General features: G+C 41.9%; 1 protein-coding gene across 4 annotated transcripts in view; it reads left to right on the forward strand.

Moving 5' to 3' along the window:
• Window positions 1-26334, forward strand: part of MID1 (midline 1) — a 581834-nt gene that overhangs the window by 498469 nt on the left and 57031 nt on the right. For all 4 annotated transcript variants that reach the window (XM_040634579.1, XM_040634592.1, XM_040634586.1 and 1 more), the window contains one exon: window positions 17195-17290. In XM_040634579.1, coding sequence (XP_040490513.1) covers window positions 17195-17290 — 96 coding nt within the window. The remainder of the gene's footprint in view (window positions 1-17194; window positions 17291-26334) is intronic.

Consider the following 26334-nt stretch of genomic DNA (forward strand, 5'->3'; position numbering starts at 1 on the left):
CTCTGTCGAACAAATAAATAAAAATCTTAAAAAAAAAAAAGAATTTAGAGAAGCAAAGGTTCAAGTTCATTCCTTTTCTTCTTCAGCTTTTTGTTTAGACACTATTTGTGATGTTAATCACCACATTAATTAAGTCTTAAATTCCCCACCCCAACCCTCATCCGCTTTCATTTCTTAACAGCTGGCAGACATTGGTAAATAATGAGCTACAACCTTTTTGTAAGGTATTGAGCATGTATTGGGACAGCACAAAGTACCCTTTGGAGACATTGTATACACTAGTAGCAAGGAGCAAATGTTTCTTTTGTTTTTATAATTGTTTTGGAAAACCATATGATTGCCAAAGACAGCCTACACATGGTCAATTTGGATTCATCCCAGGCTCTAAAAAAAATCTGCAGAACACATTAATGGTTGTAATGTATGCGGTGGAGGGCTTTTTTTTTTTTTTTAACATGCCTCCCAGCTGTACATTTGTAATGTTTAATTTAGGTGAAAATTCGATGAAGGATTTAATTGATATGATCCAGAAGTTTGTTAAGCATTTTAAATGGTCATTGATTTTGCCAAATTTCATTCTGTGCCATGAGAACGTGGTCCATACTGGGTCACATTAGTGATGATAAAACGCCCCTTATAGATTTGACTCAAGTCAAATGGTAAAACGGCTGCCTGGAAAGAAATGAACCACAGTCCTGGGGAGTCTGATTAGGCCTGGAAAATGTAGTGGAAATACCTGGCTCCGGGGAGTCCCAAAAGACTGTGGAGTAAGGTGTTTCTCCCTTAAAGCTCCCCCCTACCCCGAATCTCCCACATTCTTCTATCCGACTCTTCATTTACTCCATCTGTGCTCAAAAATTCACACTTGGGATTTTTGTGCTTTAACCTCGTTTTTGCAATTTCCTTTTACGTTTCTGGGTACTTCTCGAGATGGACTCTAAACTACAATCCCAGGCTTGTGTGTTCACGAGACACTTTGCTAGACTACAAAATGCAAATAATATAAAACTACTTTATTGGCCTCATTTTTATTTATGTATTTTTTTCTTTTTTAAAAAAAGATTTGTTTATTTTAGAGAGCGTGCGAGCGAGGGGAAGGGCAGAGGGAGAGGGAGAGCCACTCTCAAGCCAACTCCCCGCTGAGCACAGAGCCACAGGGCTCCATCCCAGGACCCTGAGATCACTACCAGAGCTGAAACCAAGAGTGGGCCACTCAACCAACTGAGCCACCCAGGCGCCCCTAGGGACCTGATCTTTAAACCCACATTGCACTTTAGGACTCAAGGAAAGAAAATGCTTGTCAATTGACAACTTCCTCCTGTTTTTCAGTCTCCATACGTGTAATTGGTTATCAAAAGGGATGAAATGCAAATAGCCTGCTTCAGAATACTTTGAAGATGTTTTCTTCAGATTCCAGTTTTAAAGTTAGTATTTCAGAGAGCGAGAAGTTGTAATAACCAGCTGTGAATCACTGCAGGGAAAATTTATTACTAGCACCTCAACTCGGTGTTTTCTGTTTGTGTGTAATCTAAAAACAAGCGTCTACTAGCTTCATGTGCTAATTTGCAACAACAGCTCTCCAGGCGGAGGAGAAAATGTAGCCTCAGGAATAAGTCCTTTCTTTTCAGCACATGTACAAGAGAGAATTAAGGTTTTTGACAGAGAAGGAGATAAATAGGCCTACTGCCTTTGGTATCTTCCATAGAATGTCAGAATACCAAGTATTTGGATCCTTCCAGAAAGCTTTCAATAGAATCAGCAGTGCTCATTTAAGAGAACTGGATATTCTTCCAACGCTCAGGCAGCACAGCACAGCTGTGAGCGCAGTATAATCCGAGAACTTTCCTCTACCACCTAAATTCTTTCTCAGGGTTTGGGACTGAAGTGTCACATTATTTTCCTAACTCTGGGAGCCCTCATTCACCCACCCTCCCATCCATCGATCTACTCACCTACTCATCTGCCCATTTCTTTAGCAAATATCTGTTGAGAATCTACTATGCAGCGAACATAGTATTGGGTATTTTAAATCAATGGGGAAAAGAGAAACAGGAGTCCTGCCTAATGATGCTTTCCTCCAAGGGAGTTCACTTCCTTTGTATCTGAAGTTTTCGAACTATGAGAAGCAGCAGGGGGAGTCTCTGTGTGTTACTAATGAGCTTTGGCCCTGGTAGACTTAATGTTCACCAAATTGACTATCTGGGTGGGATCCTCATTACCCATGCCATAGATTCAACTTGGACGGGACTCAATATCTCATTCTTGGAATCTTCTGCAGGTGGGAGATATTGGGTCTCTGGTGATCAAGGACACACTGACTCTCCTACTTGGAAACAATGCCTCAAACTATAATTGAGATAATTTTGCCCTGAACCTCTTTCTGTGACACACAGAGCACCTACAGACCACAGCTAGAGCCATTCATGTGGGATACCAACAGCCCAGGGAACGGACCAAGTTAACGGGCAGAAGTCTTTGGACTCATTTCATAACTACTTGATGCTCTGAAAATGGAATTTCCCAGATCTTGGAACCTTGCGAAGGCCCTCTAAAGGGGTCTACTCTTTAAAGTCCATTTAGTTCCTGAAACTTTACAGAGGAAATCTAGACCAACAGTTATTAGTTATTAGTCCTGGAGTGGGCTCCTAGGGAGATCTCTTTTCTAGACCTAGGATTTTGTTGAGGGCTAGAACACTCTTTGGGAGCTAGAGACCAAGGGCAGGAGCATCAAATTCTCTAGCAGTATCATTCCATCTTGACAAAACAAAATGTGCCTTTCTGACTGGTACACCTCCAAGCTGTTCTGTGTATGTACTGTGGCGTGACCATCCCAACCTCTCCCCGAGCACACCAGGTTGCCTTTGTATCCTGAGCACCAAAGATGCCATTTTTCATTAAACCAACACGAAGGTCCCCTTAGGTACATTTTTTTAATTAAAAAAATTTTGATTGCTTATTGCGAAAGCTTATAGCTGCAAATAGTGTTAGTTTTCAAGAAATCAGTTAAATGGTAAAATTCAGGCAACCGTTATAACGAAGTTGAGTCATGAAGAGAAAGTTAAATATGTGGCTTGGTTTCTTTTGTTATGGTGTAAAATAGAATAACATTCCAAAGAAAAAGCCAGATAAAAGAGTAAAAATCACAGGGCTAATGCATGGGTGAGCAGTATTGGTGGTCACAGGTAGTGTAAATTCTCTGATTATTACCAGGCAGAGATGAGCTTTATTTCGGGGAAATGGATCATTACTAAGTCATCCGTCTGATCTGGAGCCAGCAGCATGACCTAATGATTTCATTCCTGGATTATTTTTAATATGTAGAATTAATGATGTATAGGAAGCATTCACAACTATTTTAATAGTACAGTGTCCTCCTAAATTGCTTTTGTTAAGTAAAATTATGTTGCATTGGAAGAGAGTGTATATTTTCTTAGTAGCGCTTCGCGATTCCTTGTCTTACAATTCAATAAATCATCTTACACCTGTCAGCACATAGAGTCTAAGATTTATTGCCTGATCCATTGCGTAGTAGATAGCTCCTTGGCCGGAGAGCAATTTCTGAAACTAATTTAATCAAAGTGTTTTTATAATATAGTGAACTCTGGCTTGATGTCTCAAATATGTATTGATGTCTTCAGAAAAGTATGATTTAATCTTATTCAATTTTGAAATAGAATTCAGATTTGGCTTTATGTGATTTCTGTTATAGATAGGAAATCGTTAGCTGCGTTAATACTATTCGTGTATTCTTTTATCAAGCAAGCATTTATTGGTGCCTCTGTTTGCCCGTACAGCACTCTGCTCGATTCTGAGATGCTGTGGGGGGGCAAAAAAAGTGCTGGGTAGGTGGAAAGGCATGACCAACAGCTCAGTTGGCACAACCAACTGCAACTGGCGTGGTGGTTATTGGCCAATAAGGAAAACGGTTTAATTGAAGTGTAGACCTCATTTCGCAGGGCAGCGGTCATTACAGCTGGCTTCTACTGGGGAAGTTCTAAACCTTCTATAGCTTTGAGGACTTTACATGCCAATTCAGCAGCTTGAATTTGATCCTTTAAGACCAGACAGCTTTGGGACTTTTGAGAATGGGACACTATGGTAATGCCAACTTACTGGGAAGATTACTTTGGTGACCACACATAGACCCGCTTGGCTGGGCAAAAATTAGAGGAATGAAAACCAACAGTTCAGGGAAGAGGATGGTTAGAGTGGTTACCTTGGGAGGAAAAGGAAAAGCTGAAGCCCGAAACCTAGAGGTCTTTTGATAAACAACGAAGCAGCCGTAGAGAGTGATTGATAGAATGCATGAGGGAGAGGTCAGGGTTTAAGATGATGCTGTGGTTCTCGACCTGGAGAATGGTAATTCTCCTTTGTAAAGATTCGAAAGTGGGAAGAAATTTCAAAGGGACTGATGATGCGGTTAAGAAAATGGAGTTTAAAATAACGAGGGGTCGTGGAAGCTTAATGTTGGTGTGGCGGTGGGAATGAGAGACCAAAGTTTAGGTCTGAGTTAAGATCTGAGATCGAACTTTGAACCCCATCAGGACAGAGGAGAGAGTCGAAACTGTCAAAGAGTCCATGTTTGCCGGGGGAATATGTATATATGAAGTCACCGTTTTGTCGTAATTGTTTGGAGATGGAAAGAACACGTTCTGGTGAAAGGCTCACTTGCAGTCAAAATTATGCGGTGCCAAAGTCTGCCTTTAATTATAGGAAATGTGTTTGATTTGAAAATGAACTCATTAGCGGTGTAAGTGGCACTTCACTCAAAGCTAAAGCATTGGAGAAAAACAATGGCTAGTGGAAGGCCACTCTGATTTACTGTCACCGCTGAACTACCAAGCTGTCTCTGATGTCATATGATAACATTCTACCTCCCCGGAATGTCCTATCACAGTGGTCAACCAAGGTCACAGACATTTGAAAATCAAATGACAAAAGTCACACTAAAAAGTTCTGAGAGCAAAGTTTAACATTTGCTTTCAGCTTTATACACTTCGTGTCAGGCCAAATCTTATAGAGGTGCACTGACTTCAGCCCGTTGGGGTGGCATTATTTTTTCATCATAAACAGATGAGTTTGGGTCCTCTGCTGGCTGACTGCCCTCTCCCCCTTTCAACACCACTTAAACATTTTTCTAAACAGCATTTATAAGTAATTGAGAATACACTGGGGCAACTTCACCAAGACCAATTTTTTCTGGAACATTCTGAACATCTGAGTTCTATCTATGTTTTTATTAGAAAAAGCAATTCAGAATTGCCAATGGTGACAGGGTAAAAAACACAGTTGACTGAGGTACCCATTCATTCCCAAACCTTCCGTCTGCCATGAGGTTGGGTCTTCGCCCCCCACCTCCCCGATTCTCCGATTCTCCAGCCCTGCCTCGTCCCCCCCCCTCCCGTGCCATGGCTAGCACCCTCTTCCACCCATTATCCTTCCTGTTCCCCAACGGAGACAGAAGGAACTACGGAAAGGGCCAGGCATAAGGCCTGGTGACAAAGACCGAGAAAGGGAGGATAGGAAGAACAGCACAGGTGTTACTTACCCCCCACTTAGCTTCTCTTGTCTTTAAAATTTTTAACCCCCCACACGCTGAAGAGTGTTAGAACGTTCAGGTAAGTGGTTCTCAAACTTTCGCACTCACCAGAATCCCCTGGAGGGCTTATTAAATCGCAAGTTCTGGGCTGCCTTCCGTTTCTGATTCAGCAGGTCTGGGTCAGGGCCCAAGAATCTGCCCTCCACCCTCCACCCCCAGAGGCCACTGCTGCTGGGCGCGCTGCACTTGGAGAACTAGACGCGACAGCCCGGATGAGATGAGACTTTGTCCTTTAGAATCCTTTTAACTGGCAAGTCTCCTTCCACTTCTCTGGATATTGGACACTTTTCTCTCCCTGGGTTAAAAGCAGATGGCTTTAAACATTTTTTTTAAAGTGACATTTATTCTTTGACTTCCTCTTGAGCCAAACGTTGTGTATGCGAACCAGAACATATTCGAGGGAAATGAGAGTTCTTTCATTTCCGAAATACACTGACCCTTAAATGGTCTTCAGTCATGTCTACACAAACCAGCTCTGGGAAGACGGCTTGACAATTTTTTGTGCAGCGCTGCAAATGAAAGAATTAACTCTAGAATTATTATTACTAGTTTTTGCCAGCAGACGGGTGGCCTTCGATCGAAGACACAGAATATTGTGGGCAAAGATGGAAGGAGTTAAATGTTATCACTGTGGTTTCCATCGGTGTAAATATTTGCATTTTACCGTTCAGACTGCAGAGGCGTTTCTAGTCTTCAGGGCAGTCATGTTGCCTGAGTTGACCTTTCAAAGAATCTGGGTAGGGCAGTGAATCTATTCTTTTGTCATCAGAGTTCTTAATTTTTTTCCCCTACGTCTTTGATTTACCGCATAAGAAATCCTGTTGAATTAAAACATCTGTAGCGCACTTCTGTTTTATTTCTGGTGAAATAATTACTGTTAAAATCAACAAACCCAGTTCGTAGGATACTAATATGTTGCAAAGAATAAATTGAGGTCACCGGAAGTTCTTTTTAGACATTGGGAATACTCGAATGAGTATTTTCTGGTCAAAAAGCCCTCTGAATTTCTGAACAGTAATAATCAGTGTTCCCTGCAAAGCTCTTAGTCAAGTTCCTGGGATTTTCTATGATAAATTCCTATAAATTCACACTTCTAGTGACATCTATATATAATTTTATTCCTGCACTCACTATATGCAGATGCTGCATTCCAAAAGATATTCTTTTTATTCGGAATAAGTCTCGAAGTATAAAACTAGCAAAGGGAATAAATTGTTAATTTTTGTTCACTGTATTACAGATCCAAAGACTTAGCAACCTGATTTCTCAATTTGGAGCAATAGCTCTTGCTTTTGGCTACACATTAGACTCTCCTGAGGAGTTTTAAAGATTCCAGTCCCTGGACCTTACCCCAGTCTAAGTAATTCAGACTCTGTGGTTGGAAGGGGGTGTAGACTGAGCATGGCATTTGTACAGCTCCCCAGGCGACTGCGGTGTGCAGGCCAAGGTGGGAACCACTTACCCACTGATCAGTCATCATCTTGCTTCCTTCCTTCCATAACGTCTCTGTTTCCTTAATTTCGACTCAGTCAAAATCACCTTGATTGGACAAAGACAGCATCAGTCGTACTAAATGAGGAGGAAATGGCTGGGTGAAGGTGGTCGAGTCAGGGATGGAGGGTGCGATGAATTCAAGGAATCTGAGATTCAGACGTCTAAAAGCCAAGGAAGGTTCTGTCTTTGAAGGTTAGTCAGGACCGAGAAACAATGGCATGCTTTCATATTCTTCTTTGATTCTCCAGGCTGTCCCAAATGGGGAATTCTCTTACATAACATTGATTTTTGTAAATTCTTAACAGACCAGACCCCTTTAGATAGCCTGGAATTTTAATCTATTTTTTTTTTTGATTCAAAGAGTGTAACCTCCCTTGGCTTTAATACTTTTTGCACCTCCCAGATGGGGATATGAATTTCGTGAACAATATGAATCCTTTTTGGGCATGCCACAAATTCAAGAGCAAAGCTGACCATGTATTGAATTTCAATAATCCTTTTCAGCAGCTGGTCCAGAAAAGACATAGTCCTCTAAAACCTAAAAATTTGAGGACATACATGTTGTGGTAGAAACAAAGCAAAGCAAAGCTATCGATGCAGAATTATTAATCAAGGACTCAACTATTTTCGCTTGAAATATATTCAATATATGCGCTTCAACCAAAATGAAGTATCTAAAGTTCTGGCTTAGAAAAAGATTTGGTCTTCCCACAGAATCTTACAAACAAAAAATGTATTTCCACTCACTGAAGGCTAAACACCCACCATGAGACATTCAGTTCTGGTAAAAATGTTTGATGGTATCAGTTAAAACCCTATTTAGGGAGAAAAGCCAGAACATGTTTGTTAATGAGTATCTAGCAATGTCATCATCTACTTAAAATGGAGGAAAGGGGATAAGATCAAAATTATTCAATCTCTGAGTGATGGAGGAAGTAAAGCTTGAAGTAACGTATACAAACAAGGTGTATGGCGTCCATCAGTATCGGGGGATTTTATAGCCATTCATTATCGCGTGCTCTGAGGCCCCCTTTGAGGTGCGTTTTACGGTTAAGAAAAAAGACTGAGGAAAACAGAACTGATGGAAAGAGCAATTGAGGAGTAATTCTACGTTCGATGCGTACCTACAACCAAACCCTTCATACTTAGTCACAGATTGGAAAGAACCGGCTAATCCTTGTGCTGTGCCGCCTTCTTTACCTGCCCTTGACCACGCTCTTGCTGTAACCTTGATTCCATTTAAGATCCTTTCTCTTTCCCAACGTGAAACTGCTGCTTCTCTGAAAAAAGTTGACAGTGGAATTTATTCAGACCTATGCATTTCATCCATGATTTCAAGCTATTTTTTTCTTTTATGCATTACAAATGATTTTGGTAGCCCACAAAAAGAGACTTCACCTTTAAAGAATTTCGAACACCCGAATGACTGAAATTTTGGGCATACTCCTGTACTCTCGTAGTAGGGATTGAAAATGTTAAGTGAATTGAATGATTGGAAGTTTTAAATGATTTGGACCAACAGAGCAAACACTCTGTAGTAACGAATAAAAAGTGTTTAGGTTATTTTTTAAAAGATGTTTTTATTGTTTCTAAGGAGACCCATTTTCTGTAAGGTCTCCTTAGACCTTAGTACTCACCTCCGTCGTTGTAGGTCATAAGCAACAACAGACAGCCCATAACAAATGAAAGTATTTGTGCTCCCGTAAAACTTTACGGACACAGAAATTTGAATTTCATATACTTTTCACATGTCACAAAATTTTATCTTTTCGTTTTTAAAAATCATTTAAAAATGAGAAAACCATTCTTAGCTGGCACGCCATACAAACACAGGTGGCAGGGCACGATTTGGTCTGTGGGCCCTGCTGTGCCGACCCCTGGTCTAGGAGATTAATATTTTCCCCAACTTGAAAGCTTTTTTTTTTTTTGAGCAAAAATAATAAACTACTATTAGTCTGTTTTCTGATATGCCCGTAATCTTTGCACCGTCTAATTCTTGACTGATGGAACCTTCCTTCATGGCTCTTTTACCCAGGCCATGATCTTACGAAATGCTTCCTGCAGTTCTCCATTGGTCAAGGCTACAGTCATTTTCTCTGAAACATTTCTCTGCGGGCATAAATTTCACAATGAAGATAATTATTTCTAAATTTGAGATTTTCAGAGGTTCCCAGCCATCCAGCTTCCTTCACCTCGGTATTGATTCTCAAGACTGACAAATGTGGTCATGGGTCAGTTGCTCACCTCTCTCATTGTCGACAGAAGTAGGGCCAGGGGGTGAGGAACAAACAAGAAAGGCCACTCACGTCTCTGGTACCTGTAACTAAGCAGTTGTTGTCAGATCTGCTGGAATTATCATTAGGTGAATATAACTCTTAAAGATAGAAATTTATCTCCATCAAAATTTGAAAGCCGTTCTAGACCATAAGTGGTATTTAAAAATTGTTCTCTGTATATTATTGACTACGAGATTAGAATAATAAACCCTGAGCTCCTGATGATGGAATTTATAAATATATAGAACAGATTCTGAGGAGTTAATATGGAAATATCAAATAAAACCTGACAAGGTAAATACAGTATCGCATATCCAAATGGCTTAAATTGTAGCCCATGGAACACTAGACTTAAATTTGTATGCAGATTGGGTTTTATTATGTTTTTGAAGTTCCCCGGGCGGCCTGTCTTGCCAGGGCATTTGGAAATGTTAACTATCATAACCAATGAAAAAAGGCATTAAAAACTAAACCCAGCATAAATCACACGTACTCGCGGTCTGTCGTGAGTGGAACCTGAAGATAGCCTTAAACTCCTGCAAGGTAATTAAAACATCTTAAGTGTTTAGTTACATATAAAGAGTTTATGCTTTTATGCAGGTGGCATGTGTTAATACGGGTGTGTGTTTTCATATTAAGGATTGTGATTAAAGTTTCTTAGAAGAAAATATATGGATTGTGGCACTCGACGTGTTCATATCCTGATCGTGCTGGAGTCGTGGTGTTGGGTGTCAGGGCTACACACAGTTCCTGAATGTCGCTCTGAATATTGTGCACTGAAACAAGCCAGATCTGTGTTTGCCTTGAAAGGTATCCAGACTTAATATTATACTTTAAAGACATTCTGAAGCATTGACTTCGGAATAAGAGCAAACATTCTTTAAGGCCTGGATAAACCCAAAAGGAATTACTGAAATCTCCTGTTTCAGGCATACATTTTAATAGTAGTGCTCAATGACAAGTCATTAATTCCCTGCAACCTGACTCTTAGGTCTAGGTCTCCAAAGGCTAAAATTAGCAGTATTTCTGTCCGCTTACCTTGCCGTTTGATTAGGTATCAGTGTGCCTGGAAGCACAAAGCTCATCTGTTTTACCGTTCTCAGCTGGTGTCCATCTCCCTGCCTACAGGCTCCTATTGAGATTGGTGTGAAGTCTGTTGTCCCACTAGGGATTGTTAAATTGTTAAATTACCAGCTCAAATGAGCCTCACTGAACACTACCTAACGTGAGGAGGGGGAGTATGGCTCCGTGAAAATGCAGTAGCAGTGTATGCGTTAAAAACAAAAATTATAGGAAAAATTAATCATCCTCGCTGCAGAAAAGTGTTCAGGGCAGCCTCATTCTTTAAGCAACACGTGGTTTACAACTTCGCCTTTCCCAGATTTGACTTGTATCCCATCGTTCGCTTAATATTAAGAAACCAAGTCTGCCTTTTAGAGGGACCGTTCTGTATCTTTACTTTTAGAAGGACCCTCTTGAATTATTTGTATTCCTCTACTTTGGTGGTGGTGGTGGTGGCGGTAGGAGGGACGCGTTGAATTCCATCTCAACAAAGACACATCCTTAGCACATCCTTCCCCTTCGAAGAGCCGCGCTATGAAAACCACACCTGGGGAAGCGCTCATGAGTTAAGGCGAGGAGCGACCTGACTTCGCTTTTAGATGGAATGTGGAATAGATGTGTCCCTGATAATTGCTAGACTATTTACATAAACCCATGTCTAGTAAAATTTGTTCAACAGTGTAGTATTTGCCTTTCCAGAATCCTTGCGGTCCTGGGGAGTGACACGGCATTCCTTCAGAATACTTCTCAGTTGTCAAGTCCCTCTTCTTGGGCTCAGACTCATTGCTACCAGTGAGAAAGGCCCCCAAGGGGAGAAGGCAATGTTCTAACAATCTGCGGTAGTTGTTAAATTAATGAACTAGTTAGTTGATTTACTACCTTAGATTTCAGAAGAATTGTCCCGTGAATATTCAGTTTTCCTGCTAATTGGTCCCATAACAAATATTTTAACACTTACAATGGGAAGGGACTGAGCAGTGATGGGTATACAGCAGGTACTCAATACATACTGTGGTTTTGTTATGCACTCTCCTTAGTAGTAGAATTATTTCCTGCTCTGCAGGTGCATTCCAGAGGGAAGAGCATGTGCCCAGGCCCAGGAAGGAGCTTGGCCTACGGGCCAAATCTCAGTCACCACCTGTTTTCGTCAATAATGTTTTATTGGAAGAGAGCCCTGCCCATCCGTTTATGTAGTCTATGGCTGCTTTCTCGCGAAAACAGCCACAGAATTGAGCGGTTGCAACAGAGAGCTTATGGCCAATAAAGACTAAAATATGGATTGCCTGGCCCTTTACAGAAAAAGTTTGCTGACCCCTGTTCTGGACTCCAATGCTGTGCCGTTCAATCACAGAGCCACTAGCTGCGTGTGGCCACTGAGTGTTTGAAACGTGACTGGTGTGAATTGAGCTGTGTTGGATGCATAAAACACATACCAGATTCCAAAGACCTAGTAAAAAGAAAGAAAGAATGTAAAATAGCTCATCAGGGTTTTTTTTAAACGTCTTGAGTCATCTCCACACCCAACGTGGGGCTCGAACTCACAACCCTGAGATCAAGAGTCGCGTGCTCCACCGACTGGGCCGGCCAGGTGCTCCAGCTCATTAGTTTTTAAATATTGATCACAGATTGAAATAATATTTTGGATATTCAATTAAGTAAAATATGTTCTTAAAATTAATTTTAGCCGGTTCTTTTTACTTTTTTTTTTTAAACATGACTATTAGAAAATTTAAAATGTCATTCACATTTGTGGCTGACATTGTGTTTCCAGTGACTGCTGGTTTAAAGCCTGGAATTTGGAGGATATGTGGCCTCTAGAAAAAGTTAGAAAGAGGGGAGGGGGCGCCTAGGTGGCTCAGTCAGTTAAGCGTCCGACTCTTAGTTTCAGCTCCGGTCATGATTTCAGGTTCCTGGGATTGAGCCCCGCGTCGGGCTCCACGCTCAGTGCAGAATCTGCTTGTCCTTCTCCCTCTTCCTGTGCTCCTCCCCCAGCTGTCTCTCTCTCTCTCTCTCTCTCTCTCTCTGAAATAAATAAATAAAATCTTAAAAAAAAATGAAAAGAAAGAGGGGAGGTGGAGGAAGAGAAAACACTCTCTCGTATTTGCAAATGTCTTTCAAAAACAATAAAATCCTTTGTTAATTTGACTATTCCTCATAAAAAGGAATAGGTACAAATAATGGATTAGGATTATTTTCCTAATAAGGTTTAGTCAGGTTCTTCCAGAAGAAGACCTTGGCTCAGAATCCATGTTGGAAGGTGACCCAGGAAGCAGCTGTAAGGGAGAGGGGAAGCGGGACCAAGAAGGGAAGGAAGCAGAAAGAGGGTGCGGACGCAAGCTGCTTGTCGCCACAGGCACCTGGCTCCTCTCCGTGGGGTTCTCTGAAAGACTTTATGGGTCATGACTCCGAGGGGTCCCACCTGGGGGACCATCCACCTACTGCCACCTTTTCATCCACCTACTGCCAGTAGTTGCTGACCGAAGGCTGCTCCTAGAGGCATCAGCCTCCCCTCGCTCTCCCCAGCACCGCAGCCTGCCCTGCCCAGGGCCAGATAAAACCCTGGTAGCCAAAAGAACAGGTGCTTGCAAGCAAAAGCCACCAGCAAGCCCGAGAGTGGGGACTGCCTGAGGCACGGGGTTGGGCCCCTCTAGTGCCTGGTACTGACGCCAAACGGAAAGTTTTCTCCTGTAATTCATGATTTCACCAAACATTTGTATAGTTCCTGGTGTATGTGTTCGTTTCCTCCCCTGAGCTTAACAACAGTGCAGATAGGGAGATATCCGTACCCACACCTCATGGATGGGGAAGCTGGGCCCAAGTGGCGTCCATCCAGGAGAATTGAGCTGGGATGGTAGCCCCAGTCTCCTTACTCCCTGCATGTGTGGTCACTCCGTGGATCTCTACAAAGCTCAGTTCTATAAGGAGATGTAAATGTATTAACGTTTTCGAGGTGAGAACAGGAAACGAAAACTATTTCTTGGTACTTTGTAGAATTCCTTAGATATCCGTAGGGAAGTAGATACTTCTATACGCTTAGTCCCAAGACTCTTATGCCAAAAAATATTATCTCTCTTTTGCACAAAGCACAGTCAAAATTAGGAGGTTATAGTACCTGCTGACCGCCACACAGGATGTGAGCGATACAGTTAAATTCTCAAAAACTCCACAGAAGTCCCTGTAGTGGGAGCTGATGGATGCATGGTTCACTGAGGACTGGATTTTGTTACCTCCCCATTACCCGGGCTCTCTTCAAGTGTTGTCAGTCCCTTTGGTACTTCTTGGAAACAAGTCTCTCTCCCAGCTTCATTTCCCTTTATTATGCTTGTAAGTGACTCGGTAATTCTTTGTGGATTTCAGTAACACTTGTACTATTTAAATTTGAATAACCCCAAAGGATCTAGATAGGTCAATGTGTTTAAACCACAGGCTTTAGTCTACATATTAGTTGATTAAAACCAGATTTTTATACATGATGCATACTTAATAAAAGGAGGGGAAGCAAGCAGATGTTTGTAAAATCTAAATGTGTTAGATTATATTTATTTGGCTCTCTTTTGCTGACTAGCTTTAGAAAAATCATACCTATGATCACTGAAGTGTAAACAGCTAGATGATGTATTTCCCTAGAAATTTCCTGCTCGGAAGGGTCAGCCAAAAAGACAAGGAGAAAGATTCCCTGAGATTAACATACCAAAAGAAGTTGACAAATACACCATAAAGTAGTCACATTTAGATCAAGGACACTGAATAATGGAATGTCTCAAAATTACTGGCTAGTCTGACCATAAAGTGATTAGTGGTTGTGATTCATTTCATCCAAACAGAAAAACGTTTGGCTGTTGTCTGCATTGTTGTTGTTGTTAAGAGCTTTGAAAGCAAGGTTTTCTTTGATGCAACCATGAGATCGTTAACCTGCACCTTAATCACTCTGTCTGGTTCCTTCTCTGACTTTCTGTTAAGGTATCCCATCCTTTAAGTGGGAAATAGTCATTTTTCTCCTTTAAGATATTTGTATTTGAGATGCTTTGAGTGTTTCAAAGCCAAAATTGAAGCACTCTTGTTGGTCTTCCAGCCCCGATGAAATATGTACAAAACCTCCCTCTGAATTCTGAACACATGAGAACTACAGATAAAATATTTTCAAATGGATTTTGAAGAATAATAACCAAGTTTAAACATGAGTGGAAATTCTCCAAGGACCGGAAATGAAAGGAGATGCAGAATGGTGGGGGGAGGCTGAAGCTGGGCTACTCAGGAGAAGTGGAGATGAGACGGGGTGGTGGAGACCCAAGGGGGAACACGGTGGAGAGTGTCCCACACGGGGCAGGAGCCTCAGACTGTCCCATATGCCCGGAGGCCGGTGCTCCCCATGGACATACTGGACTCAAAGGGTACCACCCACCTTTTCTGGAATTGGAGCCAGACAGAATTCTCAAGGACAGAACGTCTCAGGGATGCACTGAGTCAAACCTGGATCTGTGCCTCTCTAACACGCGGGTGTCCTGTGGCAGTGCCCTTTCTAGGGAAACGACTTCACGCCCTAACATCAGAGTGGGCAGCTTGCTTGGCTGGGCTGTGCCAATCCCCAGATCACAGCCCAGGGAACAAAGTTCACATCAGATGAGCTGTCGGACCAAAATTATAAGATACAAGATAAAATCAGACTCTTGGGAAACATTGCACAAACACAGGAAAATAGGGAATTGCATTTTTCAAGTAAGCTTAAGAATAAATCAATGTGTTTAGTTCTCTTGAAATTATGAAGGAGGGAATTGCATCCTGGGAACAAGAAGAGAAAGTAATTCAAGAAGAGGGAGATGTGATAAAGAATCCACTGGAAATGAAAAATGTGGTCTTTGAAATGAAAAAATTAGGCAATAGGATAAAGACCAGATTAATAAGCAGAACTTGTTTAAGAATGACCAGAGTGATTTCTGTTTCTGATGTATGCATTTTAAGCATTAAATAAAAGTGACTCTTTTCCTGAATATACCTTTCTAAATCTAACATTTTGCAAAGTAGAAAGAGTAAATGCTTTCAGAAATTAATCTCACAGCATAGTGAACTATTATCACCTTTATGAAATTATTGATTTTCAAAATGCCCCCCATACTCTTTTCAAATCCTTTTTCGAAGATAGCATTACAAATCCTCGATCTATTTTCTTTTCCATGAAATTTCCTTCCTTTCCATCTTTTCACTGTATTTGTGGAATTGTCTAACCATTAAAACACAGAGTCACCCTAATCCTTTGCCCCGATCTTGGTCCATGACATCGTTCTGTCCCCCGCCCGTGGCCACCTCTACCTCCATCCCATCTTCCCAAGAAATTCCCATTCTTGTTCACCAAAAACTCCATGCCCATCCTTCCAGCCTCAGTGGACAGAATGTGTCCTCCAGGAACCCTTCCCCGGGCAGCCCTGACTTTGCCCCTTGACTCGTTCACAGCACCTGTCCCGCAGGGGCATGGCCGTCTCCTTGTAGACAGGGAGTAGGAGTTTTTCTTTGTGTTTCCCCGGTATCTTTTGGAGTGTGACATTTAGTAGAAGCTTAATAAATACTTGTGTGAATGGATAAATGAATGAATGGCATAAATGAAGAGCATACAGGGGGCGCCTGGGTGGCGCAGTTGTTAAGCATCTGCCTTCGGCTCAGGGCATGATCCCGGCATTCTGGGATCGAGCCGCGCATCGGGCTCTTCTGCTGTGAGCCTGCTTCTTCCTCTCCCACTCCTCCTGCTTGTGTTCCCTCTCTTGCTGGCTGTCTCTCTGTCAAATAAATAAATAAAATCTTAAAAAAAAATGAAGAGCATACAGAATACAAAGCGGGTTATTGTGGTTGAAAATTAGATTTAATAGTCATTGCAGGGAACTTTAAATTTGATGTTCCAAACAAATAGGGAATAAGTCTAGATTTATAAGGAGGATAGTGATGTGGAAAATGTGGCATTCAAGGAAATTTAATCTGGCATTGATAGGTTGATAGACAAAGAATAGAAGCATGTACAATAAAATGTACTATGAGTGAGTAAATGTGTATGATGAGGACTTCTTATACCTTATAAATGCCTGTAAGTAGCCATAATGTCAGCAATAGCCAGATTAACTCGAACCTTCCTCTGAGGGACTGACCTCAGCCTGCCCGTAAGATGGTAAATCCTAAAATTCCAATAAGAGTTGATTTGCTGTGGGAATATACTCCTTATATTATTGCCATTTCTGATTCAGGTAAAGAACTAGAAATCCAATTACCTCCTTTCTCCGTAGTTCACGACCTATAGCTAATTATTTAGGTAAATGTGCCCGGGTTTGTACAAGGAGGAAAGAAAGAATGAAATTTGAAACTTTTTTAAAGGTTCTTTTAAATGCAGCTCCTCAAAGTCAAGTTTAAATCTATAAATGCGGGGCGCCTGGGTGGCTCAGTCAGTTAAGCATCTGCCTTCGGCTCAAGTCCTGATTCCAGGGTTCTGGGATCGAGGCCTGCGTCGGGCTCCCTGCTCAGCAGTGAGTCTGTTTCTCCCTCTTCATTTGCCCCTCTGCCTGCTTGGACGCTCTCTTTCTCTCTCTCTCTCAAATAAATAAGTAAAATCTTTAAAAAAAATCTATAAATGCTTAAAGCTGCATAGATTTCATTGAGGTTTCTGCAAAAGAGATCAGATTTTCCTGAGTATGAGTAATTTTGTTATTAAAGGTATATAATACTTCAGGATACAGCATAATATTTTCAGGATGCAGAATAATATTTGTCTTCTCTTTTTGAACAGCAAAACCTAGAGAGTAACCTCACCAGCCTTATCAAGAGGAACACGGAGCTGGAGACCCTTCTGGCTAAACTCATCCAAACCTGTCAGCATGTGGAGGTGAGTGTCTCTGCATGCTGTGTTTCATATGAAAACTGCCAGCCCACGGTTTTATACCCTCCTCACCTTTACATTTGTAAGATGGAGATCTTTTTAAAATTAGATCTTTTGCAGAGGCCAAATATGGACAGAATTGGAAAGAACTCGACTCTCGGAGACTCTCCCCCATGCACTGCTTTGTCGCACCCCCACTGCCGCCATGACAGCTCTCCCTACTTGGCATTCCTAATATTGTAGATTTCCGTCGCCTTTACAAAGAGCATCCACAAAAGCACTATATAAAAGCTGTTGTATTAGTTTCCAGGGGCTACTGTAACAAATCACCATGAACTCGGATGGCATAAGATGGTAGAAATGTATCCTCTCATAGTTCTGGAGGTCAGAAGTTTGAAATCAATCCTTGCTCCGTCTGAAGGCTCTAGGAGAGGACAGTTTCATGCCTCTCCCCACCTTCTAGTAGTTCCAGGCAGTTCTTGGTGTTCCTTGGCTTCTAGCTGCAGCACTCTCACCTCTGCTTCTGTGGTCCCATGGCCTTCTCCCTGTGTGTCTCCGTGTCTTGCAGGCACACCAGTCATTGGATTGGGGCCATCTGAACCCTGGGGTGAATTCACTTTAACTCAATTATATATGCAAAGACCCTGTTTCCAAACCAGGTCATATTTGCAGATACTGGGAGAGAGGACTTGGACATAACCTTAGGGGGGCACAATTCAACGCACTGCAGATGTACGTTACGTGCATCTTCGTTGTCAGATACGTTTCCATGAAATCGACCACCTGTTGGCATTAAGTCAAGAGTACGTAGGCAGCAGTGACACCAAGGACAAATTGCAGAAGCCAGATCTTTCTAACCCTCTGCTTAGAATGGATTCGCTTTTGGGGTGCTTGGGTGGCACATTCGGTTGAATATCTGACTCTTGATTTCGGCTCAGGTCGTGATCTCAGGCTGGTGGGATCAAGCCCTGCATCGGGCTCTGCACTCAGCTTCTCCTTCTCCCTCTGCCCCTTCCCAACTCGTGCGCGTGCGCACTCTCTCTCTCTCCCTCTCAAATAAATAAATAAATAAATAAAATCTTTTAAAAAAAAAGAATGGATTTGCTTTTGGCAAGGGTCTCTCTAGGGACCATTTTGAGCCTTGTTGATTAAACAACATGGTAAATAACAGTGAGCAAGCATAATGTTTTCATTATTGTAGGGCACAGTGAATGTGTGTTATAGGAATAAATGGATGAACAAAATGGAATGATCCCTGTGCTATATTTTATTTTTATGATGTGATGGCATCTGATGTTTAGGACAATAAGAAAGAATAATTTCTCTTCAGTAAAAAAAAAAAATTACCTGTGTTTTATGGGGAAATCTTACAAAGGCTTTATGGATTGGGTGATTATTTCATTCAATTTCAGCTAGTTACTTCTTAAAGCATTTAGTGTCTGGTTTCTATTATGGCCCGTAGTAATTTCAGAACAACTGTCTTGCTCCCAATGCAGTATTAGTATGGCTTGAATTTACAAAATGCTATTCGTTTTAACATGGAAAATTACTTTCTATAATGTTCAGTAATTTCAAATGATAGATAGAAATTCACCAGCAGATTTGATTTTTATTCCAAAAGATTAGATATTTAGTTGTGATAGAGGCTTTTTAAATAAAGCTATTACTGAATCGATTGTACATGCCGTTGGAAGTTATTTACAAGGAGTAAAGGGTACGCATTCCTTTCACTTTGTTCCTATATAAAGCCTTAGGAATGGAAAGGAATCCTTGTCGGTGAATAAATTTGGTATTTGCGAAATTTATTCTAGATAAAAAATAAAATTAATTACGAGTAGAAAAACGATACTGGAAGTACCTATTTTTTTTTTTTGCTATTTTATGATGTGTCCCTTATTCATAATTATTCATATTCTCAGAGTGTAATTTTTCAAAAAATTGAGCATCCGGTTCTCGTACAGTAATCCAGTGAGTCTGTTGAAGATTTATCTAAGACATTGATGAAGGAGCCCCCAAGGCGGTAAAGCTGGCCAAAAGGAGCAGAGCAGAAGCCGATGTCCGCACACCTCGGGCGCAGGGGGCCGCACGGGGAGAAGGGCGCTAGGGTCAGGTAGCTGAGTTAGATGCAAAACTGCTTCGTGACCCAAAGGGCAGGAAAGTCATGACGTTTGGGCAAAATGAGTTGTATAGCATCAGTTTTCTCTAAGTTAATGTTTAACTTTGCAGAGACTAAGGCTGGATCAGGAGTAAATAGAAAGCTGAACTCTGGGACCTGCCAGCCTGCAGAGTTACACGACCCTTCCTTAGGCTGCCGTGTGGGTTATGCACTAGTACGACCTAATACGACCCCGAAAGGACTCACAGTCTTCTTTTTGCCTTGTTTTCCGGTTTTGGATAGTTTAGTTTAACGTGACTTTCTGCTCTTCTGTCCTGATGCCCGTTGATCCATGAGTTGTGTTCACCGCACAGAAATTTCTAGGCGAGGGCATCCATTTTAGCCTCTGGCCAGTCACTTCGGTTCGTTCCGGTGTGACCTAGCTTGTTCACTCCGCTCACGTGTAGGGAGCGTTGGCTGTGTGTGCACCGCCCTGTACTAGGCGCCAGGGGACCGGCCCATAGGGAGCTTACCATCCTGCCCAAGACCAAAGAATAACCTCGGCACAAAATAGAAAACTAATGCCTGTAAGAGAGGGGTGGACTCGGTACTTGGAATTTCCAAGAAGCAAGACATTTCTTCCAGCTGGGAGCTGGGGGAGGCAGCGCCCCATCAGAGCCCGCCTTCCAGGGGTCGGTGGCACTTGGGCATATGGAGGGACAGGACAGGCAGTACTTGCAGGGCAGACCAAGGCATGGACATAGAAAAATAAAGAGGGTGTGTACATAAAGCAAGTAGTTCGTTCTGTGGAAACAGAAGGTGTGTGAGGGGTATCAGACGGAACCGGCTTTTACGAGATGAGAGCGAGGTGGGCTTTAATAATCGCATCATTCTCTAAACTTTATTTGGTCCTGAAAGTTTAGTGAGGGTTCGAGGAGCACAAAGACCTGGGGAACTTTCGCAGTTACAACCGGCATCCCTATTCTCTTCAGTAAAGGATATCCTATTTTTGGCTAATGGAAAACTACTACGGATATCTTAGTGCAAAATGCACTGAGCGCGCGTCCCGGGGAGAACCTCACAGCACGCTAGTAAACTCCAAAAAGCTAGTGGAATTCGTTAGGCACTTTTAAATCAGGGCAGTGGACAAGAATTTCCTGGTTCACATCCGAGGTTCCGAGACTGTATTTCTTCCTTTTCCTCTTCCTGAAGGTGTCCTTGTATTCGGGGCTGAGCATTCCAAGGGAAAATAATCCCCATGCCAGCTGGAGCGAAAAACTCCAAGCACAGAGGCGACTCTCAATTGTTGTAAATCAAATCAATGAATTCCCACCAAATCCTGAGGAAATGCCACATCCTTATAAGTCCACACCTCCTTCCTGGGATTCACTTCTGCTTTTCTTGAGAATGAAAAGAGTTTGAAGGTCTCCCCCCATCCCCATTGTTTTCGTAACTTGTTTTTACAGCGAGGGTAAGCAAATGAAATGGCTTTTTGATAGTAAGTACCAGATCTTTTTCAGGCTAGTGGACGGAGGGAATGACGGCCAAGGCAGTTCAGGACTCAGGAGGGGCAGGCATTGAAAGAGCTGTATCAGGTAGACTCCCAAGAAATGTGTGTGGAATGTGGTGGCTGGGATTCTAGAAACGAGTGGGTTTTTGGCCACTGGGTTTTGTTATCTTCAGGAGAGAAGGACAGTAGAGAACCCCCTCGGGATGAATTTAGCATTAGTTATCTATGCGGTGTGGGACAAGCCTCTGAGAAGTGATCAAAGTTTGGGTCAGCCACCGAACTTACCAGTTCCGGGTCAAATATGGGCTGTTTCTCTTCATCACATCCTCCTCCTCCCTGTTTTATTTTAAAAATCAGAGGGCCTAGTTTGTTGGCTAAGCAAATACTGGTCTGTATCAAATTCTCCATACATTCTGAGAATCAAGTTCTTTCATGGGGCCTTCAACACCTGGACACAAAGGAGATGTTCATTTGGGGAATTACAGGTGACCAGTGACTAAATACACAGAGAGATGGTAAAGAAAAACCGGCGAAGGGTGACTAATTAATTGCCAGAGCAGCTAGGAGAAAATAAAGGCTCATCTGACCTCACCACCCTTGCCCAAGCTCATCTGAGAAGGGTATTCACCAAGCCAGCATCCCGCCTAAGTCCTGGCATTAGCCTCTTTGGCTTATCTTGCCTTGTTTGTAATTACTTTTCATTTTATTTTAAAGATTTTGTTTATTTATTTGGGAGAGAGAGAGCAAGCACGAGTGGGGGGGGCAGAAGGAGAGGGAGAAGTAGACTCCCCACTGAGCAGGGATCCCAGAACCCCGGGATCACGACCTGAGCTGAAGGCAGACGCCTAACAGACTGAGCCACCCAAGTGCCCTATAATGACTTAAAAAAAAAAAAAATCCTTTTGCCATTGTTTTTCTCACTAAGTTGTTAAATTATCTTTTTCTCTGATTTTAGTGGAAACTTTGCTCTCTTGCTGGCTTTCTCTGCGTTCTTCCGCTGCTAGGTGACACGTGAAGTGGCAAGCTTCTTGGGGGTGAACTAAGTGCCATTTAATTCAATTTTTGCTCAGATATTGGGCTCCATAAATTGAGAGGGAGGAGGGTGATATGTTACAGTAGCTTGTAAGAAATGGTAAAAAAAAAAATTGATTTGGGAAAACAGATAGGGGTCCATAAAAGACTTTTGCAGTCATTCACCGCATCCTAAAAGCATTCAATTGTAAGCTTTGAAATAAGGGGGCGGGGGGGAACCACTGGGTTAAAAAGAAAGATGAAGTTTTAAGTTCATATTATTTTATTATGCAGTTTACACCAAAGTGTTCTTTCTCTCTTTATGGAAAACCTTGGCAATTGCTTCATCGACAGCCATTGGATAAAGACCAGCGTCTGAACAGCGAGTGCGCTGTTTGTGTCTTGTGGACAGGTGTCTGATCTTGGATGACGTATGTTGTGCTGGGGGCCAACTCGAATGTTCAAAGTCATAATCTATTGTCACCTGCAGATAAGGGTTCGATTCCCACCCCATCTGAGCCCTTGGGAGAATGCTCTCAAGGTATGATTAGAGTCAGATTCCAGCCTCATTGAAATATGCCAGGCAACCCACAGTCATCCATGGGGTCTCCATGTAGACGGCTCTGGAATGATGATAATGTGATAGTACAAATATGGTGGCATTCAAAAACTGGATTCTGAGCCACTGTGGTAAAGGCTGCTCTCCTAAGTTCAAGTCTTACGATTCCAGGACAGACGAGAACTCTTGGGCTGCACTGAACTCCATTCTCTCCGGAGAAGATTGACTACTGCGTGTGTATAATGGCTCTGTATCCAGTTTACTCCACCAAGTTTGCTAAAATTGACGCTGATGAAACAAACTTAACTTTTCTCCGGGGAGAGTAAATGTAATTGTTTATTAAAGTGGTATATGACACATACTTGAATGTCTTCCCCTAGATTCAATGCTCCTGCCTTAAAAAAAACATGATTCAGAAGCATTGGATCCTGTTACCTTCCTAGGTATATTCATGAGGAATAGTGAGAAGAGATCAGTAGAAAGTGTTCCAGTCTTCTCTTATTTTGGAATAAGAGATGAGTCTTCGGAATGAATGACTATAAGGCTTGGTCAGTTTGCTATTACTCTCAGAATAACATTCCCAAGTTTCAGCTTTGAAAGAGTTTTAAAACCTTGATCCAAACCTCTCCTCATCTGCTATTCTTTCCAGTTTGGATGGGGTGAACTGTTGCGTCATATTCAGAATCCCCCCGGGTGGCTTCGAGTGGGGTGTGAGCACATGTCCGCCCCCCTGAAGATCATTCCTTGGACATATTTGAATTTAGTAATGCAGATCTCCAAGGCTAATACGTAAATGTGAAATAATTGGCCTTAGTTGGGGGCCCAGTGGATGAGCAGTGGGAAAAAGAGAGAAGGCATGTATCTTAATGTGGTTTCTCCCCGTAATAGAGGGATTCTTCATCATGTCCCCCCTACACTATTCCACACACAGCCTCCTTGCCTTGAAATATTTAGACGCTTGACTAGAGCAGTAGGGATGCTTCTGGCATGATAGAAAGAATAGTAAGAATGGGTAATGACAGATGTAAACAAATGGCCATTGTAGTTAGCACGCGGGATAGCGGGAAGTTGGACGGATCCAGCTGAGAGAGTCAGAGGTGCGAGGGGAACCATCCCAGATGTGAAGGTGACCGTCAGGTAGAAGATTGAGTGTCATTATTGCGCCCGCGCACGCCGTTCAGAGATGAGCCTGATGCAACCAGCAGTCCATCATTTTGTGAACTAGACTCTTTTGTTTCTGGGTCTTAATATCTAGTTTAAATTATTTTTTCAACAAATGAATGTAAAATTGCTTTTTATGGTAATCAAACTGAAATTATCTCTGTATATAAGATAATTACAGAGTGTGAGGGAAACGGGACACATCATCTACCTTCATTTGATTCACTTCTATTTTTAATTGCTAAATGTTACAGGGAAAACTGAAGAGCTCTGTTCTAATTTTGAAATTCTCCAGCAAAGTAATTGAGTCATGCATATAAAGTGTTCGTTAACAAGAGCACAATTGTAGCATTGATTATTTTTGTTTGAAACAGAAATTTGAAATTTTAAATTCAGCTATTTAAAAAGCCTAAGGCTACCACTGAATGTAAAAAGCTTTCAGTGAGGAGCGACACAAATAAAGATTTTTACAACCAAGTGAGGTAACTTCCCAGCCTGGGAATTTATGATAGAGCTTTTACTATGCTTTTAAAAGTATTTTCACTAGATAGAACATCAGGTTTATATATATGAGGTGATGAAAACCATCCTAGTAGCCTAATTCTCTGACCAGGCAAGCTCGGTTTGGGGCTGTGATAAGTCCAAGAAAGCCTTCCATCTGTTTACATCGGTTGGAAAGATGGCGCCTTGTTGGTCCTTGCACATGTTAGGAGGTGATTACTGAATCAAGTCTTACAGGTCCACAGCAACGTGTGCCTGTGGTGTGGGGAAGGGAAAAGTGGCAGGACTTATGCAGATGTATCCAAAAACAAAACCGACCACTTAGCCAGCTCCTACCATCACTTTCTGATTTAATTATCCCAATGGTGTTCTGAGGTAAATGTCATTCAGATGACCATGGTAGTGTGACTTGTAGGCAGACATAATAAGAATCAGCCAGTAAAAAAAGGGGGGGGGGATTGAGTCAAATCAAATAATAGGGCAACCGGAAGTGGTTACTGAACGTCAGCTACCCAAACCAGGTGATAGAGTTGAAAGAGATGATTAAAAGCTTAGATTCCTAGGGGAGTTCTCATGGCGAGAAACGATCCCATCTGCTGGGGCATTGGAAATCCTGTCCAACTCGCCATAACAAGGGCCCCAGTGAGTATCCCTCTGTGGTGCCAGTGGAACCAGTGGGCCTCCAGGTCTGGTGAGATTATTCTCAAATCTTTAACCATGAATCCCTGACCTGGTAACCTCAACTTCTTTGAGATGATCAGGAAAGAAAGTTCTTTTTTTCCTCCTCCCCAGGAAGTTTGAGAAGTCTGTGGAAAGATGAAGACCTAAACCATATCTATAGAATCAATATCTTGTATTACAATTTGGAACTAAAACATATGTTTGTATTTTAAGGGTTTGTAGCATTTAAGAGAAAATGGCATATTACAGAAATTTGACAGGTTAGCTTTGAGATTCCAATCTGAAACACGTGATTTATTTTAGACCTGTGATTTTTAAGTTAAAAAGTGTAAAGTAGTTTGTTTCAAACCAATGTTGGAATGTTAAGGACAACTTGAGTTTCACTACATTTGTACATTTCGTTTATTAGATTTCTAAGAGCTACTTAAGGATGTGAGAAGGTTTACCTTGTTAGGGTTTTAATTTTACCCTGTTAGGCATTTAAAGTGCTTATAAAGTAAGTTGAATATGTTACATTTATAAACGCAATTTAAAATGTTACGGGAATTTGGCGATAAAATTCAGAACAGTGGTTACCCATGGGAGTGAGAATAGACTGGAAGAGGGGCTCCCGGGGTGATGGAGTTATTTTTATATCTTGATTAAGCTATTGCTTATGTTGCTTATCAAAATCCTCTGACTTGTACCTTAAGATTTATGCATTTTCCTGTAGGTTAATTTACCTCAATTAAAAAAAATGTGTGCAGGAATTTAACCAACTAATTTATATATGGCATTGATTGTTTAATGGAGTTACGTCTGCTCACATTGAGTTTGTTAAACTTTGATTCAGGACCCCCCTGAGAGTGATTATTCTTGGCTTTATAAAATTTCTTGGATTTATGAATAGAATAATGAGATTCATAACCTGAATCTAAAAGCTTAAGGAAAACTGCATAGTGGTTTGTTGATACAGATACAGTCCTTGGGCAAATATCCTCATGGTCTTTAAGTGCATGGTTAATTCCCTCTCGTAGTTGGTTAGACTCCTCAGGAAGCAAGACAGTATCTTTCTTTTCCTAGCATCTCCTGCGGTTAGCACACAGCGCATGGCTGTTGATGAGAAAACAGGACCCTCCTAGAAAGACCAGCTGCCTCCTTCTGTCCTCCCTCTGTCACTAGTGAATGCATTTGCGTAGATCAGCGCGTCAGATAAATTCTCATCCTGAAGGGCAGAAAAGGGACCCTTCTTGAGAAGACCATACGTAGGACAGGGTTCATATGATGGCCGATCTCAGCAGCCATAATTCCTGGCGGCAGTAGCAGGATGGGTGATGCACCCTGGGAGCTCTTTCCAGCACAAGGGCTATGTCACCTGAAGAGGGCTAAGAGGATGGGGCTGGCAGAGGGAAGTCAAGGATGAGAGAACTGTCCATTGGGTCATTGCTGAGCCCTTAAGGGAGGTCACGGTGGGCCTTCCCCATCCCCTTGTTGTAAATCTCTCTTTCCTTTTGATTTTCTGGGATACCCTTTCTATCTGTTCTGGTTTATAA

This window comes from Ursus maritimus (assembly GCF_017311325.1).
Source record: "Ursus maritimus isolate PB19 chromosome X unlocalized genomic scaffold, ASM1731132v1 scaffold_X1, whole genome shotgun sequence".
Lineage (NCBI taxonomy): Eukaryota > Metazoa > Chordata > Mammalia > Carnivora > Ursidae > Ursus > Ursus maritimus.